General features: G+C 38.2%; 1 protein-coding gene across 7 annotated transcripts in view; it reads right to left on the reverse strand.

Annotated features, from left to right (window-relative positions):
* LOC124631213 (phosphatase and actin regulator 3) overlaps window positions 1-21,732 on the reverse strand; it is a 46,036-nt gene that overhangs the window by 9,960 nt on the left and 14,344 nt on the right. For 6 of the 7 annotated variants that reach the window (XM_047165467.1, XM_047165461.1, XM_047165466.1 and 3 more), the window contains 6 exons: window positions 19,324-19,491; window positions 18,600-18,698; window positions 16,647-16,859; window positions 1,320-1,427; window positions 611-892; window positions 161-380 (listed from right to left, as the gene is read on the reverse strand). In XM_047165467.1, coding sequence (XP_047021423.1) covers window positions 161-380; window positions 611-892; window positions 1,320-1,427; window positions 16,647-16,859; window positions 18,600-18,698; window positions 19,324-19,491 — 1,090 coding nt within the window. The remainder of the gene's footprint in view (window positions 1-160; window positions 381-610; window positions 893-1,319; window positions 1,428-16,646; window positions 16,860-18,599; window positions 18,699-19,323; window positions 19,492-21,732) is intronic. The other variant, XM_047165464.1, reaches the window with a different exon arrangement.

Here is a 21,732-nt window from a genome sequence, read left to right on the forward strand (position 1 = left end):
AAATCATTTTGACAATATCGTGATCAAAGAGTGAATAAGATATTTGTGTAATTTTATTTTTATCTGCAGATGGATGGCTAAAGTAAAGCGAGAACATCTTCGATATTAATACTAAGTTGTCGATATGTGGTAGTGTGTGTGGTAGTGGTAGGATACTGACTTGAAGCTGGTATGGTGATGGTCCTGGCGCGGCGCGAGGGGCGTGGCGAGCGGGGTGCCGGAGGGGGAGGCGGCGGGCGCGGGCCGCTTCTTGAGCGCGGACTTGAGCGGCACCGCGTTGAATATGGGCTCCTTAGGCGGAATCTCCTCGACGCGAGACGTGTCCGCACCGAGGTTCAGTGGCTCGACTTCGTCGTCCTCCTGTTCGTCCTCCTCTTCGGCTGATCAAACAACCACAAACCGTTTACTGACCATAGTAAATAATATGTGTTAACATTACTTCCTCTAAAAGCGAATAGGTAGATATTATTATTTTAACGGGTCCTGCAAGATATTGAAGTAGCAGTGTAAAAAAGGAATACTATCTAGCAAGCTAGGAAGCTAAGGCTTACCAAGCTTTTCAAATAAGTACTAAGACAACAAAGGGTATTATCATATCACTTCTGCTCACCCGTGGTAACTTGTATGCGAATAGAATCGGAAGGTTGATGCTTACAGTCAGAGAGAGGATGTTGAGCGAGGGGGTGTTGGGCGTGCGCGTGCGCATGCTGGTGCTGGTGGTGGTGGCGCGTGGGGCTGGGTGAACTGAACATGGGTGGGGGTGGTATGGGCCCGATCTCGGACAGCGCGATGGGGGGCTCCGGCAGCTCCGACAGCATGAGCTGTTCCTCCGCGTCGCCGTGCCCGTGGCCGCCGTGCCCGCCGCCGTCGCCCGTCGACCCGTAACCACCCACTGGAACATTTATGCCAATACAGTTTCACGATACATCCACACTACAGCTTCAAGTCATTTGGAGCTCATTCAATTAACAACTTTGCTTGTAATCCCCAAAGGGTAAACGAAATGGCTCACATTTCCCCAACGAAGACCATACCTATTGACATTTATTGGCCAATCCAATTACACTCTTATCCCAATTTTGCAAGCTATACAAAAATACAAAATTGGTGCCATAAGTGGTGTTCGAAAAAGCTAATAAGCGGTTTTAGAAAGCCTCTCCATCAAATCCAAATTTTTGCTCTCATCAGCAACTTGACCACATTTGCAAACAAAACCTGAGGAATTGCAAGTTTTATTTAAAAGTGTGTTTTTGCTCTTAGTACCTAAAGAAATGTGTTCTTGTAAGAATATCAAAATAATTATAATAAGTAATACATACCAACATCTCCTTGATAGCATATTCGTCGTGGGATCTTGCCGGTCAAGGAGTTGGGTCGCTCAGGCCTCATAAGCTCGCCACCATTTTCCAATTTGTCCTTCTTTGGTTCTGAAATTAAGGAAAAAATAACTGTTAATAAATAAAGAATGTACAAAAATTGTTGCAGATGTAAGGGTTTATTTAAAAAAAAGTAAATATTTATTTTAGAAAAGACCTAGAACACTGCACGTTTTCGTATTTGTGTAAGTATTTCAGTAGTTCAATGTGCATTCAAAACAAGAGCAAACAGAGAAGTTCAACAACAAAACACCTTCAGGTGTAATGAAGCGTGAACTCTCGAGACACCAGCCGATAAATACCGTTTATCCCGATACCCATTCGTAAGAAAAACACTTTCTAAAAATAAATAAGGTATTCCAGATTTTTAGCAAGTGTTTTGGCCATCAATTGCCGAGCTTTCAATAACAATCTATCGAAACATTTTACTAATGAAAGCATCAACATTTTTCAAATGTGGCAGCAAGAATTTGACAGCAAGCCAAGAGCTCAAATGCTCGAAGTAAGGTATAAACATTTTGGGACATGTGAGATTTTGTCTATACGTAGCGCAATTCTTTGAATTGGAAATGTTGTTTTGTGTGGCAGAGAGAGACAATTCCGTTTAGTGAGTAATGATGAGCAATAGAGAATTTGTAGGTACACTATGGGTGTTCTATTAATAGTCGATAACGAGTGACGGCGTGGCACGCGCCTCCATTCACCGAGCGGAGCGACGACGGCGTCGGCGTCGGCCTTGGCCTCGCCATGGAACTGTGTTATTGACGCATCTCCGCCGCTATACGCTCAGATAAAACTATGCGCACTTTCCGCTAAAGTCTACATACGCCATTGTAAGAATTTCCCAATATTTATTTATCGATTTGGCAATCAATGACAGCTGGCCTGTTGAGACAAACTAGATGAGCATTTAAAATTAAGTGTCACATTAAAAAAGAACTAAGGTAAGTAAGGACATTATAGAGATGAAGATTCAGGTGCCACTCATTCGATACAATCTCTTGTTAATCATTCCTGATCAAAATTAACATCTGTCATAGCCCAAACATCGGTAAGAAGATTTTTTTATTAATATGAAGTTGGTGCTACACGTCCGTATGTGTACACTGTACATAGACAATGAGCAGAGCGATTAGTCCTTCGCCCATGTGAGGCAACATTTAACATAGCGCACCAGGCACCGCCAGCCTCGCAATTTTCGTGACCGAACACGGCTTAGTTAAAGATTGCGCCATAGATCAACTATGCAAAAACTCCGTTTCGAAAGATTATATTGTTAGCATAAATCTTTTGTAGGATTTATTGTTATACCTGATAGACTAAGAATGGATCTGAAAATAGCGTTTATTACGCTTTGTGTAAAGGTTAACAGAAATATTTTCGTGACAGTGTCGCCAGAAAGTGCCAGCAGTAGATTACTCTAAACGGTGGCCGTGACTTCTGTAGATGTGTAGAAATGTTTATATTAAGTACTGAAATAAAACTCGTCGAAAATAACGAAACAACGAAATAAACAAAATCCCAAAAATAACGTGTAAGCCATATTAATGACGAGTAACAGTTCCGGGCAGTTCAAGAACTTGTTACAAACATTTACTAGCTGACTGATTAATCAATTTCGCACGCTCAACTGTTGAAGTTATGTTATTTATTTAATTGACAGATATCGATACGTTTTATACAGGAAGTTAAAACATTGAAGCAAACTAGAAATACATTTAGATCATTACATTGCGTTAAATAAATCTACACAGATATTTGATCCAGCACAGATTAAGCTCACTGGTTAATGTTCTAAGCAGGCTACAGCCAGTGATGATAAGTCAATAATAATTGTAATTCAATCCATCCATTATAATGCCATCAGCCAAACATATAAATAAAATTGAAAGTTTTCAGTCCACTAAAATGTCTTTAGAGCGATGCAAGACTATTTGTCGGCCAAGGCTAAACAGATCGATTGACCTTTCTTTCGTTTAGATGAATGCTGAAAATTGTAAACGATGAAGTCCAAGTTTATGAGCTGTAATAAAACATACTTTGATTTCATTTAGTTTTCTGAATCACTGTAGCTCAACATATGAAACTGTATTAAAAAGAAGGAACGTGACAGCCCTTTTTGTATTCTGGAATTATCAGCAGCATTAATAAAATGATAAAAAAATAAATTAGAAATATCTAACTGTTATATCAACAGGCTTAATGAGCGTTGTTGCGCTAGCGCTTAACGTTAAAGCTGGTAGAGGCACGAGGCGCGCTAGGTCCGGGACTCGGGCGGATCGATCCCGCGCCCTTGGCCGCCCGCCTCAGCTCCGACTCCCGAGGACGTCGCTCGCTGCAGCGTTATGTAACCTACCTCGTCCTTCAAGCCCACAGCTATGAAGGTTATCGGTATCTCATTCGAGGACACTATATTCTCTACCGCTGAAAGTTACTGTTTTGACATCGAATCATAGCGACGTTTGTCGAATAACGAATGTCAATGATATAGTTGTAGTTTGTGTGTTAATTTATCATGAAGATTTTTACTATCTATATCAAATAAGTAGTCTTTCCTTGGGGAGTAGACTTAGTAATACTTTCCTTTTAACTTGACAAGGTTTGTAAACAAACATGTTGCCTGTTTTAAATACCCAATGTAACGTCGCGCTCGCAATTTTCCTGCCAAATGGAGGCCATTAAGTACGTTCTTAATGTTGGCGTCGCTACATCAAAGGAACGGGATAGAGCGATGTCATCGCTACAAACAGTCACAGAAATTATTGGAATTTCCCCAATAGCGAAGTATGTAGGCCAAATAAAGTTATTTGTTGTTCGTCACCATTAATGTAGTAAATCTATCAGAATAATTCCGAGAAAATCTACAGCCCCGTCAAAGCCAAAGTAAATTATGTGCGTAACCTAATAATGTCACAAGATTTACTTGTTATCAGTTACGCTAGGCGAATACAAAATATCATTTAACTGGCCTACTTGAAATTTAAGTTTTGATGTCATCAAGAAGGGTTAAAGACACGAGATCTGTATCAAAACAATGTCAAGAGTACGCGAGGTGGCTACTCGCAAGCTGGCCACATGCTCGGCTTGCTCGTCATGTCGCGTAAAACGACGATATCGTTAAAAATACATTTAGCACGATAAAAACAGAAAACACTCATCGACACGTCAGGTAGGTATTTGGCCTGTTTACGCTACACATAATGTTAAACGAACACTTTATCTGTGTTTTCAAATGTTTCACAACCAACATGTATAAAAACTAACGAGGCTTTCACTTGCGGTCCTCAAAAAATTGATGTATAGTTTACAAAATCTTGATAAGATTTTCTATAGTAGGTATAGCAAACATGATGAATTGCTAACATTTCAAATAATGCAAGAAGAAAGTAACAGACTCATGTCGTAAAGAAATGGAGAGTTTTTGTGATTTTGTTATGACAAAAGTAGTGCAATTATGATAACATGATTAGCTAAAACTGCACAGAAATCGACTATGTGTGTGATACATACGTTAAGCAAGATCAATAAACTGGGTCGCACGCGATAGGTACGCGCAAGAGGAATTTGTGCGACGAACACAAGAAAGCATTTGCGACATTGACGAGTGCCACGTGGGCGGGCGGTGACGGCTCAAATAATATCTCTTTCAGCAATTCTTCAGTTAATTGCAAAATGAAAAAGTTAACACAGTAAAATCAATAAAATACTTGTGACTTTAGCCTGTCTAGTTTTTCACTGAAAATACACACTAGTATAAATTACGCTAAGATTCTATGAATGTTTCATACGTCTTGATGTATTGGTGTATTTGTGCCTAAAATTACACACTGTACACGTGGTTGTGTAGACGAGTTCGCTTTTATTAGGCGAAGCCTCGTAAAAATATGTAACTTCGCAATTACAGATGGGTACATCGAGCAGTTCAGCTGAGTCACTTCATAGTAACTTTCTACAATACGTCGGATTGTTAGTCATACATAACGACTAAGGCAATTAATCATATCTGAAGTTTATAAACAAATAGAGTCTCGTTGAAGCCATTTCCTGACGGATAAGCAGTTTGTTAGCTCTTGCATGAGCTTGGTATATTAATAAGGGGATCGGTGGAAACAAATGTTACTCCATTACCTTCTACGTTTTATGTCAAAATTGGAAACAACAAATGTTTTTCATCCCGTATTCCACCATAAGTAGGACACTGGTTACTGAATAAAAAACAGCGTTACTGAGTGGAATTTAGTTTTTAGAATGAACTATTCCAATATTGTGCTCAACGATGAGAAGTGAAGCTTGTGAAAATGTGCTCAATTTTTTACCATTTTTAAACAAGAACGGGTAGAATTAAGATGAAATAAAAATTTTACAGCCGTCCAAAATATATTGATGACCTTTCACAAAGAGGTAAACATCTGCATTTAATGAAAAACAAACATTTAGATATTGCTATCGACTGACGACGCAGTGCAGCGGTGAATTTTTCAGAATCAGCGGAAGCTATGGGTCAAGGGCATACCACGGCTACGAATGCTCGCATTTCAGCTCTCAGCTCATACCGAATTCTGCGAATTATTTCTCTACACTCTCTATGAGTTATTTTGCTTTTAGTATATAGGTTATTGTATTTAATAAAGGGTTTCCATAGGTATATCTAAGCAGAAAGGCTAACAGGTTTTATACAACGGACGTTAGTTTCTTGGTGAAATAGGAAGTAAGTGTGACATTGCTCGTTAAATATAAATTTAGCGTGACTGACGAGGTTATCTATATTGAACGGACGTCATTATTGGCGGAATGTGGTGATTGACATACGTTGGAGCAATTAAAATGGCGTGTGTACGTAGCTTGCACTGGCGCCGACGGCTCACAAGCACCACCGTTGCCGCAAATAGTTACGCAAGGCCACAAGACGCCTTCTCCGTTATTTATCGACATTAACGACGGCGCCTATCTAAAGGCGCCTCACATTCTTGTGAACATCCGCGATTCATCGATACTTATTTAATAAAAACAACGAGCCCAAAAGCCTCGTCAGAACGACCGAGCGGCTGAACTCGTGTTTCAAAATCAATAATTTTCAGAGCTACATTTTCCGTTCGCTACCTACACGAATCCATTGATTCAATAATTTAAATTGTATCATTTGTAATCGCGTCATTGTGCTTGGCACGAATTAATATTTATGAAATAAAACATGAGTATAGAGAAGACATTGTGTGAGCTTATGATCATAATTTCATTGGAACCGTGTCACTTGGAAAACATTTAAATCACCGATGGAAATGGGTAATCCTTCAAAGTGATCGATTGCCAAGCTTATACATACTTGAACTAAATAATGAGAAAATAATGATGATGCGAAAACAAAATCTACACAATACTTTGTATGTATGATTATCTTATTTACCGTGTAGAATATTTTGATGGATATTCTTAAGATAAACGACTTCACTTGAATATTTTTATCGACACATGGGCATGGTTCGGTCGAAGAATAAAAAATCATTTAAAATAAAGTTTAAAAAAAATTATATACTAAGGAATAAGAATTGCTCACACACTCGGCTACTAAAATGTAATCAGGCTGAAAATATGGCTACGAAGTCTAAGGACACTGAATTTCAGTGCGGTTACCTTGTCTATGACTTTCACTCCTCACTGAATTAGTTATTACATACAATGTAGGTGAGATTACTTTGTTTTATTACGTACAGGCACGCATGATCTTATCATCCATGTTAAATTCAATATTCCCACATTAACTAAGACCGCAGAAAGAAATGAAAATAACGTTTACCTAAAACTAGATGTAAAATTGGACAAAGGCTAAATATGAACCGATAGTCATAACAAGATGCTAAATGCCAAAGGGTACGCATGCAACGATGGGAGCGTGACATTGACATTGCGAGTGCAGGTCGCGGGCGGGTGGGGGCGCGTCGAGCTGGAGCTGCGACGGAACAGGTGCGTGCGGGCGAGAGGTGCAAGTGCATGCGGATCTGGTGCTGGGGTACCATTGTTACGCGCGAACAGCGTAAGGTTGGCCGTGTGCCGTGGGATAGGAGACTTGCGGCGCACGTAGTAGTGGTCGTGGCGCTGGGGCGGCGGCGGCGGCACGAAGGGCGGCGGTGGTGGCAGGCGCGAGGGTCTGCGCCTCGCGCCGCCCGCGAACGCGTCCATGGCGGCGAGCGTGCCGACGTCGCTCATGCTCGCGGCGCGCTCGCGGCTGGAAGACTGCGGCCGGCCGCACGATCGTTACTTCTCCCCCCAGCCCCCGGCACCGCGCGCGCTCTTCGATCGCCGCCCGCCCTCCGCGTTTGCCGTCCGCCCGCCCACGCGCTGCTTCGCTTTGTTTTGCATTTTTAATTTATCGCCATTCATCTAGCACTCGTTCACAGTATTACAAGAAAATGAGCCACCCTAGGGTTTAAATGGTTCAATGACCTGGACTTAAAGTCATATAAAGCTCCGCGATACGTAACTATCCATGCTCCATCATCCGTGTCACATGTAAAGCGCCATGATGTGCCGGTAACCCTCGATTATGAACTCTTGATATTATATGATACCGTTCCTACTTACGAAATTCAAAATTATTTATGTAATTTGTAATTACGTTTTTTCAGCAATTTCAGTGTATCAATGTTTTAGTAAATAGGCTTTAAAAGCATTAGTCTTTTGTATACTTACTGTACATTTACTTAATACCTAACGCCAACGCCACTTGCCTACTAAGCAAACTTCAATATTCTCAAAGCTTATTCGTACAGCTTTTGAAATATTAACGTGCTCATTAAAGTTAGTACCTGTACAACATATATATTTTACTGTATGTGGGCGAAGCTTTGAGTCCAGCGTTTCTACCTACACAATGCAGTGGTTCATCGCCTTTGACATTTTCACAGGATTTTAAATTAAAACAATTCTAAATATAGCCTTAGCAACCGTACAAGGTGATAATGTGTCATGTAATATTTATTTATAACAATTTGGGATGCTGGCCTCTCCTTTCTAAGCAGAGATATTCGTAGCGACTGTATGAGTACAACATGTTTGTGGTATACTGAACTGAAACAATGTAACTGAATGTTCACAATGTTGCGATTAGGGTTGCCAGGCGTCCTGCTTTACTCCGACATGCTTAGCTTTTTGTGTCTGAGCAAAATGCAACGTCAGACACAACCAGCTTATTAGGCTTTTAGCCAAACGGCAAACAATGCTTTCCAGCACTCTCGGTGGTTATGGCCAGCAATGCAACTTTAACTATTACGGTTTTTGTATTTCTATTTTATTTCCATAAGAGATTGTGTGTATAAATAAACGTTATACATATATTTATACTAATATTATAAAGAGGGAACTTATTTTTGTTTTTTTTTTTCTACTTTTTATTTATATTTAATGTATTCGGAGTTTTAACCACGATTATACATATGTCATTGTCAAACCCACCGTATCCTCTAAATTCTAATGACTGACATCAACTACAAGCTTCTACCTTGAAAGCTCCGAAACCACTGAACCAATTTGAAAAGTACTCTCACTGTTAGGAAGCTAGACTATCCCCGGGTGATATAAGATATATTTTATCCGGACACGGAAAGTAGTTTCCACACGAGTGAAAACGGAAAGTATCTTCTTAGTTAACTTTAATCTTTAATATCAAACGGTCAGACGGTAAGTCTTCATTAATCAATCTTTCTATTTGCTTAAAGAAAACCCAGTTTATATAAATGATGGGAACAGCCCTGCATAAAATAGTTTATTCATATTCATGAATTTTCATATACCCGCATCATCTCGAAAACAGGTAGCAGAGTTTGCGTTAAATGACAGTAAACTACAAACACCACAAATTATTATGTATTTATGCATACGTTATCATGAGCTTGCCTATCAACACAAACAAACCTGTAGTGTGGTGTTGCTCCCATTCAGGAATTCAGATATTGGTAGTTTTATTTCTGGGTTTATGCCCCATTTAACCCCTGTTACTTTTTATTTACCTTTCGCTATCTTTACGACGCTGTTAGCATAGATTTGGAACAGCCTCTAGATAAGAACTTTTCTAAATAAAAAGTAGAGATGTATTCCAAGTATATCAATGTCATGGATTTAATAGTAGCTGGCGTGGATTCAAACTGCTAACACCCCCTAATCCTATGCTAATTGCCGAGGCAAATAAACAATGCCAAATCTTGGTCGAACTTCGAGTTTAACACCTACCAGTGCATTACAAAAGTTTTCTGTGCTTATCATGATCACCCCATAACCCACAATCAAAATAAAAACACTAAGGGGCAACAAGAAACACTGTTGCCTGATGCACCTAATAGTTTTTTTGTTGCTTTATACCACTAATGTTTTTAGGACTCGGTTTTACTTCTTGGAAAAAAGTTTTCATATTTTTAGCTTTTCAGCGACCAGCAATAGCTGTCACTGTCCACATTTGTGGAAAGTTCTCGTCAACACGAATAATATAAGCCCAATCACGGCGTAGTCAATACATACCGTTACGGAGTTTCCTCGACTTTCTCTCGTCTCCAACATCAGGTCAGCTCTGAACTTTCATTGTTTTATAGCGTTATTCTGACTATCAAGTTTTTATCCTAGGCAAAGCTTAAAATTTTCGGGAGTTTCCCCGATTTCTCAGGGTTTCCATCATCCTTATCCTAGCCTTGATGACAAATTGAACCCTTTAATATACGACCGAGATATGGGCGACCAAACATTAAAAAAAATAAACGTCCGAATTGATAACCTCTTCATTACATTACTAGATTAACATAAAATATCGAAGCACGACGAGCAAATGTAGAGTGCTAAGTTCGGTTAGCTGCGTATATCGTTCCATGTAGAACTAAATGAACCCTAATCATAGGTACTTGTAGGTACATGCGGTTTCCACAATTACAATAAAATCTTATAAGCATTCACTAAATCACGTCTGATCTTTAAGGTGAACAAGGCATTAATTTTTAAATTGAAAACAAAATAATTGTTTAGTTTTTAAAGAAATACAGTACCTAAATACTATACCTAATACCTAATGCGAAACTATTTATAGTATATAAATAGTTTCGCAGTGGATCAAAGCAGGTGCATTAAAATTGCTTTTACAAGCGGCGATACTTGATAAACGTCTGGTGCAGGGCCGTCAACCCCGCCACCACCTTGCAGCCAGGCCAATATTTTTGCAACTTGAGCTGGTTTTATTCACTCGGTGTCGATATAAAAGTCGAATACTCAGAGTAATAACGTTGCTCAAAGGAATACCTGTATTGTATGAGCGACTTGTTCATTAATAAATAGTTCCCACGCTATAATAATCAATGACTCCGAACCTGAATGCTCGATGCGTGATAATCGAACACAGGTCGACATTATGAGTAATAAATCATGTACTGATTAATATAATTATACCTGAATTTGCATTGAGAAAAAGCCAATTTAATCCAAAGGTATAACGCCTAACGAGAAAACACAGATAAAGTCCTTCACATGTAAACTGATGAGAAAGTTAACCCGGTGGGAAGGGTTGCCTTTTTAAATTATTAGGCAGACCATTCTCATTATGTTTTGATAGAAAATAAAGACCTAATCTGGATGTTTTTTACAGCTGTATTATTTACAGGTAAAGACTGAACTTGAAAAATAAAACTGCCCTAGCATTTCTTTCTTGTTGCGTCTTATAAAACTCAGACGAGTTTTTTTCACAGTCTGCACCTGATGCCATATTTAGTTCACATGGGCTTTACATAAAAATGTATTATATAAAAAGTAGCATCAGAGCCGAAGTTTCTACGAATCACGCAAACTCTCAGCAAAAACTACTCCTAGTTCCTTTTCGTCCACTTACAATGGACCTATAGCACTCCCCTACACAAGATTGCAATATTTACGACAATAACAGACGGAAACCAAAGTTATTCCAAAGTTCCGTGCCGATACGTCTTGCTAATTTTGGCACGGAACACCAAAAGAAAATAAATACCGGCGGTGAAGGATTACTTTTGAATTAGTCAAAAGGATATGACTTAAAAACATCGAAATAAAAATGCTAGTCTACAAGACGAAAATTTAAACGTAATTTATAGTTTACGCAGTTCGCTGCTATAGAACTAAAACTGCAAATAAGATCGTCACATTATGATACAAACGTCATTTTAAACAAAAAGGGGCATCGCATCTACCTCACATGCTATCTGTTACCGCAAGGCATGACGTCAAAGTGTTAGTAACAACTACAATTGCATCGTGAACTGTTAAACGCCTCATAAATTATGAACCGAGTCGTTAGTACTCGCTCCGGAGAGATAACATTCACAGGACAGTATAACGTTAAAGCAAACGGTTTATACTTTGGAGATCTATTATGTGACTGTTGCGACGAAATTTAAGAAGATATCATAGATAAATAACTGTCAAAAGTCGTGGTGGCCTAGTGGGCAAAGAACCAACCTCTCGAGTATGAGGGCGCGGGTTCGATTCCAGGTCAGGCAAGTACCAATGCAACTTTTCTAAGTTTGTATGTACTTTCTAAGTATATCTTAGACACCAATGACTGTGTTTCGGATGGCACGTTAAACTGTAGGTCCCGGCTGTCATAGAACATCCTTGGCAGTCGTTACGGGTAGTCAGAAGCCAGTAAGTCTGACACCAGTCTAACCAAGGGGTATTGGGTTGCCCGGGTAACTGGGTTGAGGAGGTCAGGCAGGGCAGTCGCTCCTTGTAAAGCAATAGTACTCAGCTACATCCGGTTAGACTGGAAGCCGACCCCAACATAGTTTGGGAAAAAGGCTCGGAGGATGATCATAGATAAATAACTGATTTATAATGATAGAAACAAAAGGTTCAAATTTTCTTTTTGGACCATACTTTGTTCTGTATCGTAAAAGCCCGATAGGCTCCGCGAATGATATTATTGTTTGATCCCTTCATATTTTTCATACATTATGTGTACTGTGAGTTTAAGGAGATGACAACGCAGACCGTGACTAGGCTTTCTCACATTCACATCCAGAATATTTACACAAATTTTAAGATGGATCTTTTGGATGGATAAGACGGATTTTTCAGCATTTTTCCTCAAGTACTGGTGTGGGTATGAATGTACTGGAACACGTGGAAAATGTATTTAATAGAACTCGTAGCTATTTTATCGTAATCAATGGTCGTATCAACCTTTGCCACTCACAACATCATAAATCTTCTCGGTCCTCTTTTGGCCAGGCCTCATTCATCCCCTACCGACATTCCCTTCTTCAAGTAATCGGTCTACCGTTTAGTAGAACGACCTGCATTGAGTAGCTATCTGAACATTAGGTGAAGTAAGTCCAGACATTGGGGTTAACGATACAAGGTACGCACCTCTAAGGCAGGCGCATCCCATGATGAATCCCATCATGGAGAGGCGCTGCGCGGGCGGCGGTGGCGGCGGCGGCGGCGGCGGTGGAGGCGGCGGCACGCGCCTGCCGCGCGGAGGCGCTCGCGACACCGCGCCAGCTATTACCCACCACTCTTAACCCTCCCCGGCCCGCACATTCTCACTACACCAAACCCCATCACATTTCAACGATCAACCATAAAATGTGAGGACATAATACTCCCAAAATGTTTGAGCATAATTTTAACAGCAACAAATGTGACATCTAATTGAAAGATGTCTTCCAATTCTTAATAATTCTGTAGTCCAAACTTAATTTCCGCTGCAACTACATCACTCAAATGATTAGCAAACGAAACGAAAGAGTACGCAATGCGGAAAAGCAAAGGTGTAAAATAGGTTTTCAGTCTATCATGACAGCGTATGACTCAATAGCAATTTGAAATAATTGAATAGAATATTAGATGTTGTGTTCATTGGAACATATCGTGCAAGCGTCGCGGGGCAACGGGGCAACGACGCCGGTGCAGCGGTCGCGATCGCGTGCTGGCGCCCGAGCCGATCGATACCGCACGCAAAGTTCGCGCCTCAGACCTAACTACCGACCACCACTAAAACATATGTCTACATCCGATAAAAAATGCACTCAATACTAGCACCAAATAAGTACTGCCAGCCAGGACGTAGTTTTTGCCTGAATCATTTACTTCAGGAACTCAGTCTCTGGCAAATGTATGCTTTATTTACTTATGTCATAAGTCACGACGCTATTATTATGTTTTGTGTATGTGAAAATTATACATTATCCCATAATTTTGAACAAAACCATGTTTCCTTTATAGCTATTACTGAAATTAGGTCAATAGGTAGACTGGGTATAATAATAATCTTACACAAAAGTTTAATTAAGACGCAAAACTGAAATAATATTAATACGAGCACAGTAATAGAAATGAGTCTATTGTTTATTTTAAAGCAGTAAAGTAAAAACCATTAAGCAGGACTGTTAAAAGTGCATTATAGCAGCCATAACGGGTAATTATAACTATATGGGTTAACCTAATAGTTACATCGCGCCGACTCTACATTTTATTTCAATATTTTTTTCATAGAACGGTCTAGATTCTCTTCTATGAATAGAAAAAAAATCGTTTCATAACTAAAATGTAACCTAACAATTAAAAACAAACGGTACACTGCACCTCCCAGAGCTTTCAAATCAAGCTTTCATGTGATACAGCCGTAGGGCCGCTGTAACGATCTCAACAAAGGGTAGGCCAGACACTAAAAAACATAGAATGCTGTTTTAGATCCCGGTGATTTGACAGGTGGTATATCTATGTGAGCAGGTAATCGAGTGAGGTTAGGGCTGGCGGACGCTCGGGTCGGTTTGCGGCAGGTCGCGGGCCGGCGGCGCGGGCGGGCGCGGGCGCGGGCGGACCGACACTGAGGCGCGCGCCGCACAACCGCACCCCGCGCACATGCCGGCACCCAACCCCCAGTCGCCAGCACCACCATCTAGACTTCACCGACTGCCTGGCTGCATCTCGCCGTGTGCTCGAACACGCTCAACATACCTATTACTATTTTAGCCCACCGACCCATTTACCGATGACAAAGCACCAGATTTCATAAATAAGTTTATAATGAGTTATATAACTAGTCCATTTAAAAAGTAGAGCACCTATTTGTCTGCTTTCAATATATTTGTTTTTACTATTCTTTGACTAACTTATTAACGAACTAAAATAAAAAAACATCATGAAACCAAAATAACTCCAACATATCATAAAGTTCTCAAAATAAATGCCAGTATCATCTAAATTAGATAACGTGGATTTTTTGCGAATAATGCCAACTCATTTGAAATTTAGTTTAATTAAGCTGAAAATAGATTTGCGTGCGAGCACAAAATTTGGGTTAAAAATTTAGAATAACGACTACGGATAGTGCTGAATTAAAAATTCAACGAATCATTGCGAAATATCATCAAGTGAAAACTATTGCGATGTGTTACAGATGATGTACCATGTTAAAGTTATTATAGAATATTGTCATGAACAATGACGTCACGTTGCGGTAGCTCTGTCTGTGGCAGCAGCTTGTGGTGGGTCAACGTTCGACGCCCGTCCTGTCAGGATGTCGTTAATTCCCGCCACGCGTCACTACCTATTCTCCAATTACATTTAATCCGATTCAATAATTTTAAGTTCTAATATTAATTTTTATAATGCTCATTGCGCATACTTTAGAATTACGATTAATTCCCAAAAATTGCAACTGAGATCTCTTTGATCTCAATTTGTCAATTACTGCAATCCTGCATAGATCTTCTACATTACAGACAATCGTTCTGTCTCAAAATTCTTCGAGTAGAGTTTCCTAAAACTAAATCAGCAATTAGTTCATGACTGCTACAATAGTTACAATTCTTAACTTGGAAATCAGATGTCAAAACAAAAGAGACCAACTTGTGCACGCTAACCACTTGACTATGAAATACATGAAGCAACTTTTGTAAAAGTTTGTGTGAATTCATACTTTGATTGATATAAATGTGGAGCATCTAATAATAATCGCAACAGTCACGAATTAGTCAGATGTTTAATAAACGAAAATACCGACAATGTTTTACGAATGAATGCTGACCATTACTGTGCCAGATAATAGACGTGGACTCTATGATGTAGCTTTCATAAACATTCAAAAGATTTGAGAAAAGAAAACAGTTTGTAAAACGCTGTAAATTGAAATAATTGGTAATTTGCCTCTCCAATGGCATTGCAAGTGGAATTGTATCGTATTAGCTTCCGCCCACTAAACTATTTCCTGAGATAACACTTTAATATTACAACGATGATTGCATATTTGGAAGGAGGTAAAACGACTAGACAATATTTTATTTCATAATCATATTGAATTCTCAATAATTTTGTTAACATACTAATGTCCATATTACCCATAGATTATAATCTAATCAGTTTATTTATTTGCCCGTTGTCTCAATTAACATGGTACTTAATAAGCTTTTCGAAGCCTTATGTACATATTAACCACTATCAGGTGTGTGCTAGTACAAAAACAAATACGCAGCTCACCATTAGCATATGCAAATAAATATTACATAACAGACCTGCTGTTGATTCTCTACTCATATACACATCAATTAAATGATAAAAAATATGATAGTGAATGAGGAAAACTGGATATTTAAAGATAAAAATACCTCTATCACGTGTTTGAATTAATTCTAATTTTATCTGCGATGTATCGAATTAAATTGTATTCTATTAACAAGACCGACCTACATTCGTATGGAAATGCATATTACCGTTCAACTGTGGTTGGGAAAAACCCATTACTCATGAGCATAAAAAGATTAAATAAAAAGTTGAGCTCGAGGATTGAATGCGTTTTCGAGGGTTGCCTTTTGTATGACTTTAAAAAGCACGCTATTTAGTTCGCGTTTATAATGTCTTTTATGTTTAAGTTTCCTCAAGGCTGTGAATGTAAAATACGGCCTTTTTTTGCTATTTTACCAGATCAAGTTAATAGATCGTATATAAAGTTCTACAATTAAGTCAGTGAGCTTTAAGCTCTGTGAAGTCTTTGTGAAAGATTCGCTCGATTCGTCACAGCACAGTGTCTAAAAACAACGACCCAGAAATTGCTGGATGTATTTGACAGCCGTTGTAAACATTTTGCATTATGTGTACGTACGTATTTAGTTTCTTACGTAATGAGATCACAATTTTAATTGCTGTAAGAATTTAAATGCTTCTAGTCTTGCTCATTGTTATTTTTGATGAAGGTCTGTGCAGATTTCTACGCCCTCCGACCAAGGCTTCTCTACTCAACAGTTGTATGAAAAAGATGTAAGCACTGACCTATGACATTATTGTTTTGATGGTGGTGATGCGCGGCGGCGGCAGCGGCGACGGCGGCCGCCATGGCTGCCTGCTGATGCTGCTGCTGCAGCTGCGACGCGAGCTGAGCCTGCAGCGCCGCGTGCATGCCCACCAGCCGGTCCTGGGCCGCTTGAGCAGCGCTCACCTCGCTCCGCGCCTCCTCAGCGCCGCTCGGTGGAGACAGTGGTTCATCTGAAAGAAAGGAAACATTAATATCGTCCGAGAATAACACAGTTCGATGTATGGTATCAGGATCTTAGGTCTATCATAACTATTAAGGTAATCTGTGGTTCTATATGAATAATTTGTTAAGTGTGTTGTAGGTCATCATCATGCCTAGAAATTCCAATATGTTAAATTATAGAATTAATTTAAATTTTAGGGCAGCTTTATAAAAACCTCCTTTAGTTTTGGCCATATTAACAGAAACGTTTTATGTCTAATTAAGTGTTTGCTTAGAGCAATGTACCTTAACGTACGTGTGCAAACTGCAAATCAGAATACTTCTCACGCTCTTTGAAAACAATAATGAACAAATTAACACTATCTAGAATCTAATTATAGTTCATTATGCAACTGATAATCCAATCAAGTGTGGAAATTTACCATCTTTCGCTATAGATAAGAAAATCATGACTTGTGTTAACTGTGGAAATTTTTATTCATTCAAAAAACTTATAAAAAGTTAACTGCGCTGCCCAATGAATCACATCTGTTGTAATAAGACAGCTATTGTCGCCTACGAGCGCGTGTGAATGGTATTGAGAATGGGCTCTCTTTACATTCGGATGTCAACGAACCAATTTAATCAGATTGCTTCACGATCCAATACTTTGGTCTCCACAACTTTGTGATACATGACACCATCAGTAGTAAAACGATCGATAAGCGAAGATAAGCGTTTGGTAATTTAATATCACATTATTTATCGCTGTAATCGGTCCGGACGTTAAGTACATCCAAATAAAACGTGTTCTTCACAAAAAGAGGAGTTCCGTATGAAAAATTAATTGCAAGATAATTATGAGTTCAGGTATCTCTCTACTCATTATCTCAGTAAAATCCACACAAGAAGTCTGTATATTTTTATGTTTCGGTTAACATTATTTTAAACACAGGTAGCGTACTCGTTTATTACACTAATTAGACATAATTATTATCTACTGTTACTTTATGTAAATACAACTTAGTTAAAGTACTAATGCTATAAATAATATGCACTTATCAAATGTCTGTTGATAAAGATACTGTATCATTAAATGACTACCTATGTGGAAATTTTTAATTGAAATCATGTCTGAAGTATACAATTTTCAATATTTTATAATAAATAAGGCACTTTATGTACTCCATTTCTAGGGAATAATTCCAATCTTATGAGTATCGACATATTTATGTAATTATCACAGTAAATCTTTTGTTTTCCCTATGCCAGTGGGTTTTCTTACAACTACAATTTACAATAAGGAAAAGTCTTCAAAAGGAATTTATGAGACAAACATCGGTCCTTACAGCTGACAATAAAGTAATAATGATTTTGATAAACACGTTAAGTAATGCTTTATCGATTGTTATCAAATAGTTTGTCTACTAATATTAGGTAGGTATTTATTTGCAATATTAGCCAATTTATTAAACAAAGTTATGAACTTTAAACAGGACCTCACTTTACCAAATACATAAATATTATGAAGTCCTACTGCTTATAAAATTATGAAGTACTAGCTGTTTCCCGCGGATTCACCCGCATCCCGTGAGAACTTCCCATACTCAGAAAAAATTGCCTATAAATACTCAGGGATAGTCTAGCTTCCCAACAGTGAAATCATTTTTCAATTTGGTTTAGTACTTTCGGAGAATTTAGGGTAAACAAATATAAATATTTTCTTTTTATTATATTAGTATAGATAGATGGATAGATAAGTAACTCACCGACTTCGGGAACAGGCGTGACCGGGCTCTCTGGCAAGAGGATACCTTTTTGCACCAGCTCATCTCTATTCGCTCGGACGGATATCTTCCTCTCTAAGGCTGCAAATAGAAACATATTATTGTATATTTTATGATATAATATAATATAAAATTAACTAATAGGCACATTTATTTTTAATTCTTTTTGAAATTCAAAAGAGATATAGAACCTGTATTAAAAATCCACTATATTCGACCCTTGAACATTGCAGCATGTTACTGGCCAGAGTTTAACCAATTTAAAAATTGCGAGTGAGATTCTCAATGTTGTCAATTTCCTAAAACATGGTACTATCCGTTTCAACATTTAACAACTGATGTAATCAATACTAATAGCTAGGTTTTCAGTCTTCACATGCTTGTCGAATAGTCCTACCACAGGTTCTTAAGAAACGTCAAAGCAATTATTTGCACGGTTTCATAGAGTTGGCCTCATAGAGAAGCACTCTGTGAGAAGAACCTCTCGCTTGTTTGCCAAATCGCATAAGTGTTTAATAGTAAATGTTATCTCCAATGCGATCATAGAGAACCGCAAGCGAGAGTTTATTGTGTATATCGATAAAACAGAAAGTGTTTAAATTCCACAGCTTCACGTGTACATGAATCATGTCCGGCTCCGATATCATGATGGCCATGTATCACATCGCTGTAGATAACGAACAAAAACAGTTAATAGTTAACTCACTTCTAGATGCAGCTTCGAACTTTTCTGATTTCTTTTTCCGTTTCCACTTCCATGGTTTGAATAATCTACCAAAAGCCGAGAACTTGGACTTGGTTCGTTCAGCCGGAGGCGTGCGCGCGCCCGACCCCAGACTGTTCGTGCGTACCGCAGAACCATTTTGTTTCTTTGCTGCAACAAAAAAACACATAATGTCAATCAAACTGGAAACTCTTGAATCATCTTAAGCCTTATTGTTACTTTGTAGCTTTACAATTTAAAAACACCGGACAATAAGACCGTTCTTAAAATATGGATATATATTGTAGCGCCGAGCATTCAAAATAACTTTGTAGTGTCATTAAACTTTTAGTATGAATTATATTAGTGTGATTTCTGTCTAATATTAAAGACCTCAATATTTTCTGCTTGTTCTGTGAATCAACGGGCCTGTTCTCTCAGGCAACATTTTACATGACTTATAATGGTATCCAGTAAGATGTAATGACGAAATAGAGGTCAAAAAACCATAAGCTGAGAGGAAAAAGAAGGTACCTGCCTTTTTGTACATCGTTGATACAACATAGGTAGGTACTCGTAAGATCGGTACAAATAGTACTCACACATTCATGATACATCCACACAATCAATGGCCCCATTATGTCGAGAGTCTATTGTTATGAACTGTCCGCGCCTATCACAACACAATACGAAGGAGAACTAAGTATACCTATAAAAGAGAAATTTTCCCGTCGCTGCCAAGACCACAAATCTATACATTTAGTAGCATTGTACTTCAGTTGCATGTATCAATTCATATGGAGTTGATTAATGCTACAATGAAGAACAAGTCACATTATGTGTACAAAGGTGGTACCTATTGGCGAGAAAGTCTTAAAGCGTTTATATGCATAATCCTATATGATGAGAATAATCACGAAACAGGATAGGATGATCACGAGAAAGGCAGGACTTACAAGGTATGCATAACAAACTATAGGAACCAGTCATTGATATGCTGCTGGCGTCTGAAGTGCCGAGTCGAAATAACTTCAACTTCAATTTTCCAAGAAATACACTACAAAAACTCGTACGGAATAAGATGATCACTTGGGAAAGTATTATCTGGCAACAATGTCGGGGGCAATTTTTAAATACATTAATAGGACAATAGTGATGTACCTGCTTAGGTTAATTATTTTAAAACAATTTAAGATAATTGAAAACCATCAGGGAAATAAATTTTGCTGTTATTGGCTTTGCATCTATGTACCTTATCTGCAGTAATAGCGCGCAGTGCGTTCTCTACATTTGTGGGGCTTCAGAACGTAATGTTACGTTTGTATTCCTTGTGAAACAAAGTTTGCTTGTATCGAAACAATTAATGCTCAAAAATTCAATTCATTTACAATTATTACATTATTTACTAAGGCGTCAAATATTGTTGTTTGACAAAAAAATCACGTCATCAACTATTTCCTCCGGTAATGTTAACATATAAAACTTGTTGTATGTTCAAGATAAAATGTATGAATATAACCTTAGTGCGACTTGACAATCTACAAATATTTGTCGAAGAATTCGGGTCCATGATAAGAGACAATTCATTTTTCAACGCTTCCATTACCTTATCAACAAAGAAAACAAATTATCTGCGTAAGTAGACTTACTGTACAGCTCTATCCTCAAATATTTTTAACTTATCAGGTATGAAACTTTGAATACGAAAAATTAAATAGATGCAAATTATTTATTACCATAAATCGCACGTGCAAATTCTACCTTAAAAGTACACATGCCCCTGATTTGTATTTTTAGTGCACATAATTCGAAAGTTTCCATAAGAAGACGAACACACGACGATTTAGCTTCATAAGTTATTTATAGGCTGCTACGGATATTCCAGTCCGAAATAGTTTATTTGATAAGATAATTGGAATAATTTACAAATGAATCATCTATGCCGTTTAGAAATGACGCGCAATACTGAGCGGGTAGGATTTTTTTTGTTCGAGTAGAGCTCCGCATACGATCGCATACTATACGGAAATAATACCTAGGTACTTATGATTTTATTTACTATATATTTATTATTTACGATCTATGAAAACAATAAGGGCAGTATAACTTAATAGTTCATTTCATGGCAATTTACATATCAGATAGAGAATAAAGTGAGCAGATAAGAATCTTATCCATGGTAGAATGGCAACATGAATGCAAGATTTTAAATATATGACCATAGAATCTAGCAATTACATCAACAAGAACTAAAAAGATAGTGCAAAACAATTAAAACATCGTGGTGTGATTTTAGAGAAGAAACTCGACATTTTACTTAACGCCGCGTTAGAATTAGCTAAATGAAAATATTTGTGACACTAAAATACGTTTATTACTACTTTTGTGTATCTTCGGATAAACACAAATACA

This window comes from Helicoverpa zea, chromosome 6 (genome assembly GCF_022581195.2).
Source record: "Helicoverpa zea isolate HzStark_Cry1AcR chromosome 6, ilHelZeax1.1, whole genome shotgun sequence".
Taxonomy (NCBI): Eukaryota; Metazoa; Arthropoda; class Insecta; order Lepidoptera; family Noctuidae; genus Helicoverpa; species Helicoverpa zea.